The sequence below is a fragment of the Dipodomys ordii genome, unplaced genomic scaffold (assembly GCF_000151885.1).
Source record: "Dipodomys ordii isolate 6190 unplaced genomic scaffold, Dord_2.0 Scaffold283, whole genome shotgun sequence".
NCBI lineage: Eukaryota > Metazoa > Chordata > Mammalia > Rodentia > Heteromyidae > Dipodomys > Dipodomys ordii.
Window position 1 is genome coordinate 137,376 of NW_012267499.1, and position 12,523 is coordinate 149,898.

The 12,523-nt window shown below is 36.5% G+C and overlaps 1 protein-coding gene across 1 annotated transcript in view; it reads left to right on the forward strand.

Annotated features, from left to right (window-relative positions):
* Ndufv2 (NADH dehydrogenase (ubiquinone) flavoprotein 2, 24kDa) overlaps nt 1-12,523 on the forward strand; it is a 33,277-nt gene that overhangs the window by 7,972 nt on the left and 12,782 nt on the right. Inside the window, exons 2-5 of the mRNA XM_013036397.1 lie at nt 6,979-7,044; nt 9,722-9,784; nt 9,872-9,988; nt 12,150-12,318. Coding sequence (XP_012891851.1) covers nt 6,979-7,044; nt 9,722-9,784; nt 9,872-9,988; nt 12,150-12,318 — 415 coding nt within the window. The remainder of the gene's footprint in view (nt 1-6,978; nt 7,045-9,721; nt 9,785-9,871; nt 9,989-12,149; nt 12,319-12,523) is intronic.

Consider the following 12,523-nt stretch of genomic DNA (forward strand, 5'->3'; position numbering starts at 1 on the left):
CTCTACCACTGAGCCACCTTCCCAGCTCACAGACTTTCTTGCCTGGGCTTTCTTCAAACCATGATCCTCAGATCTCAACCTCCTAAGTAGCAGGATTACAGGTATGTGCCACTGATGCCCAGCTGTTTAGTTGTATTTGCTCTCTATCCACCTAAGTATAGGGGTTCTGTTCTTCTAAGATAACTAACTGCTCTCTATTCTATTTGGTATCTGTTACTCTCATAGGCATGAGTCAGATTTTGGTAATTATACAGAATGTCATGCTGCCTCATTTTAGCTCTCTTTTCTGGAATTTCTCCAAAGCCATGATTGTCTCAGGTTCTCCTTTGGTTATTCAAGCCAGTAAGGCTGTGTTTCTTTTGGGTTTTTCTGGTTCTTCAAGACAGTAAGGTTGTGTGTTTCTTTTGGGTTTTGCTGTCCAGCATAGGGAAGACTGGAACCTGTAAGAAAAGCCTCACTGGCTTCACTCACTAAACTCCCTCTGCTGCCTGCTTTTGATTTGATAGTGCCTTCAGATAGAAGAGTTTTGTTTTTGTTTTAGTATTATGCCCAGAGTTTATGGTTACTATTCAGTGGCTTAGCTTGAAAGTATCTACTCCATCATCTTGGAAGATACTACCCTCAATGATAACAGTTGTTTTGTATTTTTTGCATGTATGTGCCTGTTCTGGGGCTTGAACTCAGGGCCTGGGTGCTGTCTCTGAGATTTTTTTGTTCAAGTCTAGTACTCTACCATTTGAGCCATAGCTCCACTTCTGTTTTTTTTTTGCTAGTTAGAGATAAGAATCTCACAGATTTTCTTGCCTGGGCTGGCTTTGTTCCATGGTCCTCAAATCTCAGTCTCCTGAGTAGTTAGGGTTATAGGCATTAGCCATTGGTACCTGTCTTCTTTGTAACTTTTACGTTTTGTGAAATGAGATGCTCTTTTCATTCCAGTTAAACCCAATTTTTAGCCTATCAAGGGATTTCCATTTTTGTTTGGCTCAACGGCCCTGAAGAAGTTTTTTGTTTTAATGTGGAAAGGTGGCAGGCAACTCCAAAACATTGTATAAAAGCTCCCTCAATGGAAAGGGGCTTATAGCCAAAAAAACTAATTGTAAGTTAAAACTACTCTTAAGTTGAACATGTGTCAATACACCTGATACAGTGATTGTATGGCTATATTTGTTGGTAGGTCTTTTTTTTTTTAATCTTCCTTTCTGAACTTGCTGAGTTATATTAAGGAAGTTAGTATGCATGCTGCTGTAACAGTAGAAGGGTTGGTAGTAGAAGTGATTCTATTTGCCTATAAGTGGGTAAGAAGCAGAGATTAACTTTGTTATGATGGATGAGTGGGAGGTATAAAATGAAATGGTGTTGTAAGTGCAGGTAGCTTCAAATACAAAGAGAACTAAATAAATGGTAGGATGGAAAAGAAACAAAATGGAAGATAAGGCTGGAGAAAATCTGGTTTAGGTATATCATACCATAAGCCTTAGATTTTATTCTGTAATGAGTGATCCATTTTAGTTATATACATAGCATAATTGGATTGGTTCCACTATTACCACTCAGTCCTTTTCCCATTACAATTTTAGTATAGAGTATGGAAGTGTAGAAGTACCTCTGGAGATAAGATTGGATGGCAGAAGATTAGTATCAAGTCTAATGCTGTAAGTTAGGGTGGAAATGAGAAGATGTGAGCTAGATAATAGAGGAAAAATGGAGTATCAGGAGTAACAATTTAAAAATTGTACAGGTAGAATGAGTAGGATTTGATAAGTGAGAAAGAGGACCTTGGGATCTTATTCATGATTATACTGGGATACCATCTCTGAAGACTTAATTTTAAATTACCATGAACATTTTCTTATATCCTAATGTGACTAAGGTGTGGCATAATTTTACAAAGGACGGTAGACGAGTACTGGCCTAGCAAACACAATAACCTCAGTTCAAACCTAGTACCACCAAGGAAAAATGCCAAAATGCCACTAGCACATTGGTATACAGACAAGAAAACATAAACATAAAATTAATTTATCTATCTAAAGAAGTGTTAGTATGTTACCTTGGATATTACATAAAAGATAATCTGGTTTAGCAGTTTCAGAAGTAGAAGAGTTCAGAACCTCCCTATTTGTACTTGACACATCTATAAGTGATTGTGATAGAGAAGCAACCATTTAGGATTAAACTGCAAAATTATGTATTTATGATGGAAAGTAGAAGAAATTTAATTTTACTAGGTTCAGTTAAAGTCTACATCTTGAGAGAGGTTAGGGGAAGTATTAGGAAATGTGACTTATAAGAATAAAGACATGCTTTATAACCCAGAAAAGTATTCTTCTTCTTGTTATTAATGTATGTTTAACATTCTGCTGTAGTAAAATAAATAGAATATTTAGAAAGGGTCAGTAAACTATAAAAATATAACAAAATTATGTGTATTAACACATGGAAAATAATGTTTAATAAACATGGAATGATATATGACTTTTAGTCCTTCTCTACCTCAAGAATAGCATAATAAAGGTAATGCTAACTAAAATCCAGTGAGTATTTTAATACCTATGTGAGAATAGACTTTAAAAGCTTTGAATAGCTTGGGGAAAAAAAAATAGCATGGATATCTGGACAGAAAAGGTTCAAAAAGAGGAAGCAACAAGAAAAATGGGCAAAAAAAAAAAAAAAAAAGACTTAACAGTCTGGTGCCTGTGGCTCATGCCTGTAATCCTAGCTGCTTAGCCAGCTGAGATCTGAGTCTCACTGTTCAAAGCCTACCTGGGCAGGAAAATCTGTGAGACTCTTAACTCCAACAGACCACTAGAAAAACTGGAAGTGATACTGTGGCTCAAGTGAAAGAGCGCTCCCCTTGAGCTTAAGAGCTGAGGGACAGTGCCCAAGCCCAGAGTTCAAGCCCCATGACTGACAAAAACAAAAACAAAACAATGTAATTATAAAATAGCATAAAATAGTAGATCATATTTAAAGAAAATGTTCTCGAGTCAAGGGGATATCATTTTAGTACCATGAAAAAAATACAGTTTGAAAAATACAGATATATCCTATTATCTGAGAGTAGTTACTTACGTTATAGTGACAGTGATAGCACATGTTCTTAATCTTTTTTTTTTTTTTTTTTTGCGGTTGTGGGCCTTGAACTCTGGGCATGGGCATTGTTCCTTAGCTCTTCAACTCAAAGTGAGTGCTCTACCACTTAAGACACAGTGCCAGTTCTGGTTTTCTGGTGGTTAATTAGAGATGAGTCTCATGGACTTCCTTTGCTTGGACTGGCTTTGAATTGTGATCCTCAGATCTCAGCCTCCTGAGTAGCTAGGATTACAGGCATGAGACACCAATCTTTTGATGTATGAAGATAGAAATTTTTTATAATCATTGGCTAGCATTCATTAGTACTTTGAAAGATCCCAAGTTGGAAAAGATTATCTGGTATTTCTTAGATTCAGTAGCAGTTTGAAGATCACTTGCAAAGTCCATAAGTGGAATCTGGCTTTGTAAAATACAATAAGGCAATAATATCCAAATCTGATTTTTTTAAAAAAAATCATCTAAGATACTGTAAAAAATACTTGGGATCCTTCTGGATCATAAACTTTTTTTTTGGGGGGGGGTCTGGTCATGTGGCCTGAACGCTGAGCCTGGGTGCTATCCCTTAGCTCTTCAGCTCAAGGCTAGCGCTCTACCACTTGAGCCACAGCGCCACTTCCGGCTTTTTTTTCTTTTTGCTTATGTGGTGCTGAGGAATCCAACCCAGGGCCTCATGCATGCAAGGCAAGTGCTCTACCACTGAGCCACCTTCTCAGCCCCTGGATCATAAACTCTTAAATGTTAAACAGATTCAGGTTAAGTATCTCTAATCTTAAAATATGAAAACTTCTGAAATCCAGTTTCTAATACTACCAAAATTTCAGGGTTTTTTTTAAGATGAGGGATGTTTAACTAGAAAATTGATGAAATATTCCAAAACTTGTAACTCAAATCTGAAACACTTCTGGCCTAAGAATTTCAGATAAAAGAATACCTAACCTGTAAAAGTTTATATGTATTAATACATAAAAATAAAAGTAGCAATTTAAACTGATATAGTAATATTCATGTTTAAGTTTACTAGTTAATTTTTTAGATTAGAAACTTGAAATCATTTGAAATTCTGAAAATGAATGTTTGCTCTTTTAATCAAATTCTTTTTTAATTAGGATCCCATTTTTTCATTAGTTTGTTTAATACAATTAGAATGACAATTTATGTTTCTTTCCCACACTTTTGTTTAACCCTGATTCTTTCCAGATGTGATAGGCATTAGTTTTTTTTTCCTGTACCATTATTTTTCAAAAGTCATCTGCTACTTAAATACTAATTTGTATTTTTTATTTTTTTATTTTTTTGTCGGTTATGGGGCTTGAACTCTGGGCGTGATCGCTGTCTCTCAGCTCTTCAGCTCAAGGCTAGAGCTCTACCACTTGAGCTACAGTGCCACTTCCGGTTTTCTGGTGGTTTATTGGAGATAAGAGTTTCATGGTCTTTCTTGCCTGGGCTGGCTTTGAACCACGATCCTCAGATCTCAGCCTCCTGAGTAGCTAGGATTACAGGCATGAGCCACTGGCACCCGGCTCTAATTTTGGAATTTTTGACATTTAGTTATAACTTTTCTGTTGTGTTTGTATTTCTATATAAGAAAAATTAACTACCAAAAAGCAGTAAGTGGAGCTGTGGTTCAAGTGGTAAAGTGTCAGCCTTGGGCACAAAAAGCTGCCATCAGGGTCTGGGACAGCACCCAGACTGAGTTCAAGCCTGGTACAGGCACACACACATGAAAGGATAAAAATGTCTTTAGGCTTTCTCTGATTATGCCAGTTTACTTCTCTAAAATGCTATATATGTAATTTTTACCTAATACATTAGCAGGTCCATTTATCCAATAAAATGCAATATTATCTTAAAAAACAAAACTCAACCAATTTGTTAGTTGGAAATGTTATTTTTTTATGTTACTGTTGTAGTACCTGGCACCATTTTTTTTTAAAAATTAGTTTCTCAGTCATCATCTGGAAAGAAAATCTTGAGTGACATCATTAAAAACAGCTCTGATAAAGTAGTCACTACTACATATCATAAAGTAGGTACAAGGTATTTGACATTCACAGAGTTATGATACAGTATGTCCATAATACTAGAGGAAACAATTAAAAAGGCATTATTAAGACTTGATTCTACTTTTTCAACAGAGGGCCCAAAGGATAGTATGACAGTTCTGTAAAGAAATGTACTTTCAGCCAGACACCTTTGGCTCACCCCTGTAATTCTAGCTACTCAGGAAGCTGAGATCTGAGGAACACAGCTCAAAGCCAGCCTGGACAGGAAACTGTGAGATTCATATAAACTCCAATAAACTACACACAAAAAAAGCTTGAAGTGGTGCTGTGGCTCAAGTGGTGGAGCACTTGCCTTGTGTAAGAGAAGCTCACTCAGGACAGTGCCCAGGCCCTGAGGTTAAGCCCCAGGATTGCCCCCCCACGCCAAAAAAAGAAAAAGAAAAAAAAGAAAGCACTTTCTTAGATAGGATTTCCTTCCATAAGTGGCACAGGATTTCTTTTGTGGTACAGTTCTAAGTAGGAAATGTTATTTTAAATTGCATGTTTTAATTACTAGTAAGCTTTCGAGCATTATGTTCATGGTCTTTTCATTTTTATGATTTGTATACAGATGATCTCTTTATGATGTAAACTTTTTGGTAATCCAATATGTGTACAGTTTAAGAGTTTATGGTGATGAACATACAGTTAATAGATGATAATGTCAGAGAAAAAGAATTTAGGAATACTGAGCCTAAAGGACACTATAAGGAGTTTCAAAAAGTGTAACTGGGTATTCTTTTTACTTTAAGCATGGAAACCATGGGAAATATGTGCACCTAAGAAAATGTTACATACATTTATTACTTACTTAACTTTCTCTTTTCTGTTAGGTTTCTATGAATTGCTTTACCTTTGGTCAGTTTTATTTTGGTTTAATCCAAAAAAGCAGAAATTCTAAAATTTTGGAATAAAAGAGTTGTTAGGGTAGAGAAAGGAAAAGCAAGAAGACCCAGAAATAAAATGCAGTGGAATAATAGGTTTCCTCCATGGTATACTTTCTGCACATCTTAAGTAGAGCTTTCCAAAATAAAATGTTTGCTGGAGTTTCTGAACTAATTTAATAAAAGAACTGAAAAGGTATGCCAGGCACAAAAATTTCTTGAGGCCAATCCCAGCACAGGAGGCTAAGCACAGAAGCAAGTTCCAGACCTGAGACCAGCCTGGGTTACATAATGATACCCTGTCTGAAAAAACAATGGAGGAGACTGCTGATATATTTGTATAGAATGAAAAATATATTTATAAAGGTCCAATATTAAATGCAGTTAGAATCTAATTAATTACTACAAAAGTACAAAGCAGTAGGTTAAGGGTATATTACTTCCCAAAAGCATGTTTGTAGAGTGTAGTAGAAATAGTATGCAGTTCAGTTGGTACAGGTTATTCTTCAACTGATAGTTTGTCTGGTGACCTGCAGTAGGCTTGTCTTTGGATCTCTATTTCCTTGTACCTCTCCTAGAATGAGATAGGCAAGACTGTAGGACATTGGACATATTTCTTTTTTTTGGGGGGGGGTCCAGTCATGCTGAACTCTGGGCCTAGGTGCTGTACCTCAGCTCTTCAGCTCAAGGCTAGCACTCTACCACTTGAGCTACAGCACCACTTCCAGCTTTTTTCTTTTTGCTTATGTGGTGCTGAGGAATCGAACCCAGGACCACACGCATGCAAGGGAAGCGCTCTACCACTGAGCCATCTTCCCAGCCCCTGGACATATTTCTTAAGATACTTTATTGTTATAACTTTCTTCTGTTGTTTTAAATTATGAATACTAAAAAATTCCTTGTGAAAATTTTCTTAAGGTTTGTAACTTACTAAGCTTTCTTAATATTTTAAACTTTAGGGAAGACAAATAAGGAATTTGCATAAGTCATCTGTGCAAAATGGTGCTGGAGGAGCCTTATTTGTGGTAAGTAACTCAGATTTATTAATGGAAAGACGTGGAAATTTATGTGAAACGATTGTAATATCTAGAATATTTGGTGAAGAGAGAATAGTTTTGTGTAGAGTGCTTGCATGGTGTATCTATCAATCTTAAAAAAAACCTTAAACACAAGTATTTGTTATATGTAGGACATTGTAGGTGTTTAAATAGAATTTATTAAATTCATTATGTCAAAAAATGTGAGATTCTAGCTGAATCTAAATATAAACTGTCATCAGAGGATTTCTAAGAATAATAAATTACTCTTCGATGAAATTACTATGACTCTTAAATTGATGCTCATCCAACTTTGAAGATTATGAAACTGATTTGGGAAATCCTAAACTGGCACTCATTTAAAACTCAGGTATTTTAATAATGTTATGTGAATTAAATTAGCAGTTAGTCTTTATAGTTTTTTTCTATTAGTTTAACTACTAATAAGCTCCACAGTTTGTTGGGAAGAAGGATGAGATACTGCATTTGTTCTGATGTGATGCATTATTTAGGGATTAACTTTTGTGTTACAGGGCAACATCTTATGATGTGTATAGTGTATAATGATTTAGAGTTGGTATTGTAACTAGCTTCCTGCTTTATCACTTTTGACTAAAATTAAATTGGTCTCTCACGTTTGATTTTATTGTCAAATTCCTACTTTATTTATTTATTTTTGTTGGTCATGGGGCTTGAACTCTGAGCCTGAGTGCTGTCCCTGAGTTCTTCAGCTCAAGGTTAGTGCTCTACCACTTGAGCCACAGTGCCACTTCCGGTTTTCTGGTGGCTTACTGGAGACAAGAGTTTCTCGCCTTTTCCTGCCCACACTGGCCTTTTTTTTTTTTTTGGTATGGCCAGTCCTGGGGCTTGAGTTCAGGGTCTGGACACTGTCCCTGAGCTTCTTTTTTGCTCAAAGATAGCTCTCTACCACTTGAGCCACAGCGCCACTTCCAGCCTTTCTGTTTATGTGGTACTAAGGAATCGAACCCAGGTGCTGTGGGGGGCTGGGAATGTGGCTTAGTGGGAAATGTTTGCCCGTGCAGGCTTTGAACTGCGATCCTCAGATCTCAGCCTCCTGAGTAGCTAGGATTATAGACTTGAGCCACGGGTGCCCAGCTTCTACTTTTTAAAAATTTTTAAAATTTTTTTGTGGATTGTGGGGCTTGAACTCTGGGCTTGGGTGCTCCACCTGAGCTCTTCAGCTCAAGGCAAACGCTCTACCACTTAAGCCACAGCACCACTTCTGGTTTTCTGAGTGGTTTATTGGAGATAAGAGTCTCATGGACTTTCCTGCCCTGGCTGACTTTGAACTGTGATCTTCAGATCTCAGCCTCCTGAGTAGCTAGGATTAGAGGCGTGAGCCACGGGTGCTGGGCTGATTGAATGCCCTTTTAAAAAGGCAAACTGAAGTTGTTTATTAAGTTTTTTTATCACACGTATACAAATGTGTTCCTAATAATCTTAGTATGACTCAATTTGTTGTTGACCTGACATTTTTTGTTAGTTTTCTACAAGAACCTGCTTTGTTTTTAAAAAATACTTATTTATTGATTTTGGGGTTTGAACTCCTCAGGGCTAATACTTGTTGAAATCAGGTGTTCTACCACTTGAGTCACAGTCCCTTTCTTTTCTGTGTTCTTTTTTAGATGAAGGTCTCAGGTTTTTTGCTTGGGGTTGGTACTCCTACCTAGGCTCCTGACTAGTAGCTGAGAGAGTGAATAGCTGGGCTTTATAGATGTTCACCACTATACACTGCTCATGTGTTGAGATGAGTCTTGCTAACTTTTTGCCTTCCTCAGCAATCCTCTCAATCTTTTGCTCTTGAGTACATGATTACAAGTATGAGCACTATGCACAGCCCTACAGGTCTTTTGTAAAATTTTTTTAAATTGTGAAAATACTGTACAGAGGGGTTACAATTACCCTACAGGTCTTAATGTTGGGTAATTTCTGTTTAAGGAAGGACATAGTGTTCTTATATCACCTAGATCCTTTCTATAATTGAGAGCCTTTTTTATTTTGGAAAAATGCACTTTATAAATCTTAATTTCATAAAGCTTCCAATAACTGGTAGTATTTGGTAATTAAATTAGAAGATCTTATTCCAAGAAAGTTGGATTACATTAAAACACAACAACAACAACAAAAACTAAACTTAGCTAGGTGCTGTTGGCTTACTCCTGTAATCTTAGCTACTCAGAAGGTAAGATCTGAGAATCACTGTTCAAAGCCAGCCTGAGCTGGATAGTCTGTGTGACTTATCTCTAGTTATGGACACCCTCCAACAAACAAACAAAAACTAACAGCTGGAAGTAGAGCTGTTTCTCAAGTGGTAGAAGGCTAGTCTTGAGCAAAAACACTCAGGGACAGTGCTCTTAGTTCAAGCCCCAGGACTAGCACAAAAAAACAAAAACTGAATTTTAAAAAAATGAAAGCTACTTTTGCCCTTTAAAGGGTACTTCCTAAAAGTGTTCAAACATTTTCAATTCTGATGACTTTTGAAACAAGATGTCAAATTACATTTTGGTCAATGTTGATGAAAGAATAAGTTGACAACATGTTGGAATTAAGGTGGAGAAATTAAATGATTAGTCATAGTATAATATATATAGTGTTACTCATACTTTATCGACAATTTGGTAATTGTGGAAAACCTTTTGTGTAGCACAGAGATACGCCTGAGAATAACCCAGATATCCCATTTGATTTCACACCAGAAAACTATAAGGTATGACTATTTAACAATACAATGAATTTATAAAATACTTAATATTTTGTCCAGATATATAAAATGAGTGCTTTTTCTTTTATACAGAGAATAGAAGCAATTGTGAAAAACTATCCAGAAGGACACAAAGCAGCAGCTGTGCTTCCAGTCCTGGATTTAGCCCAAAGGCAGAATGGGTGGTTGCCCATCTCTGCTATGAACAAGGTACTGAATTTATTCTCCTTCCGAAATGAGAGGAGATACTATGTGGTAACTTCTTATCTAGAAATTATCCTGATAATATTAATGTCAGAGTTTAGGCCCTGAGTTCAAGCCACAGAACTGGTACAAAACAACAACAACAACAAAAAAACACACTAAAACCAGAAAATTACAAGTTTGTTTAATTATAAAAACTTGTAAATATTTGATTAGGTGATTATTTTTCAATAAAACATGTTTCTTTGGGAGTTAAATTGTTTAAAAAATTAACATAGACAACTCTAAATAATTATTTAAGTTTGTAATCATAGTTTTGTTTTATTTTCTTCAGAAATGTATGTTTTGAGAAAGGAAAGCCCTTGGAAGTCTTGCCGAGTAGAAGGCTTCAAGTAAAACAAATTAAACAACTACTATGAGAGCATTTAAAATGTATTGTCCTATTGAATTTAGAGTTGGATACGTGTGAAATAGAGACAGGAGATGAAATATAGAGATTTCACTATCCTTCCTTCCCCAACCCAAGAAATAGTCCATTTTACAACAAAAACAAAGTCAAGAAGCTTAAGCAGTAAACATAGCTAACATGGAAGGCAGATATCAGAGGACCAATGTTCAAGGCCAGCCCTGGCATAAAAGTTTGCAAGACTCCATCTTCACTAATTGTTTCACATGATTGTGTGGGTTGTTATCCCCAGCAACATGGGAAAGCTCAAGTAGAAGGATAATGGCCTAAGCACACCTCAGCATAAAATGAGACTCTACCTTGAAAGTAACATGCAAAGAGAGACTGCAAATGTGACTTAAATGGTACCACATCTGCCTAGCAAGCCGGAGGCCCAGATTTCAATCCCCAATACCCCTGGTCCCCTCTTCCCCCCCGCCAAAAAAAAAAAGCTCACTTATTCCTCTTCCAAGATTCCAGAGGGAGATTTTCCAAAGTAGACAATTAGGGTCTTATTACACATTTATTCAGTATAATAGTAGGGCTCTAACATGCATTTTGATGAGAGTTCTACCAATTCAGATGTTCATCCCTGATTTAGAACCACCAAATTAAGTGCACATTTTCTTTTTTTTGGGGGGGGGTGTCTGGTCATGGGGCCTGAACTCTGGGCCTGGGCGCTGTCCCTCAGCTCTTCAGCTCAAGGCTAGCACTCTACCACTTGAGCCACAGCACCACTTCTGGCTTTTTTTCTTTTTGCTTATGTGGTGCTAGGGAATCAAACCCAGGGCCTCATGCATGTAAGGCAAGCGCTCTGAGCAAGCCACTGAGCCATCTTCCCAGCCCCTGCACATTTTCTTTAAAGTTCTTGATGTAGCAAAGTCCAACATGTTTGTCAACTGAAATGTCATTTAATTAGCTATTCTTTCATGTCAGTAGATGTATGCATAATTTATAAGAATGCCAGACAGCAGGTTTTAAAACTCAGAGTATATTTACTAACCTAGAAAGTTGTAGCTACAATCACTCACAATAACTTTGCAAAGACCAGCCCTAGAATACAGCTTTAAAACTCTTTTCTTCAGTCCTAGTCTTTCCCTAAGTGATTGAAGGGAATTAAGAATTGTCAATAAGATTCAGCTTTTGGATTATTCTGGGGCAGGGTATATACACATATGAGGTTTTAGGTATAAAATTTGAGTTTAGATATGTGAATGTAGAAGTATATAAACAAATATCAGCTAGTAGTTACCTTTGATTTACCATTTTTTTCTAGTGACACAGATATTTGCATACACCATACATGACTTAGCAACATGAAATTTTTTTTGAAAAATTGGTAACAAAGTTTGAAAAAAATTAACCTGTTTCCAAATATTTGGGTTTAGCCCCCAAATTTTTGCCATGTGAACAGTTTGAATTGGAAAGTGTGAGTGGAAATGGTCCAAGTAGAAAGTCCTAATACTTCAAAACAAATATTTAAAGAAAACACCCTTCTGGAGGAATGAAAAGAGAAGTGATTAGGTTCTCTGGGCTCTGGTTTTGTGTAAGATATTTACAAAAGTTGAAGGATTTAGAGTATAACAGTCAGATACAAGTGTGTTTTCTGCCTTTGAAGAACTTTTTTGTTTTTAGCAAATTAAGCCAACATTGAAGTTATACTTTTTATAGGTAGTTACTAAACCTTGTAATTATCTTCTTTAATAATTTGCTAAATTTCAGGTTGCAGAAGTTTTACAAGTACCTCCAATGAGAGTATATGAAGTTGCAACTTTTTATACAATGTATAATCGAAAGCCAGTTGGAAAATACCACATTCAGGTCTGCACTACCACACCTTGCATGCTTCGTAACTCTGACAGCATACTGGATGCCATTCAGAAAAAGCTTGGTATGGAATACATTGTATTTATAACTTTTAAAATTAGAGTTGTCTTTCTAGATTTGACTATTTTAACTTCTACCATCTGTGTGTGTGTGTGTGTGTGTGTACGTGTGTGTGTGTGTATATATATGTGTGTGTGTATATATATATATACATATATATACACACACACACACACACATATTTGTGCCAATCGGGGGCTTGAACTCAG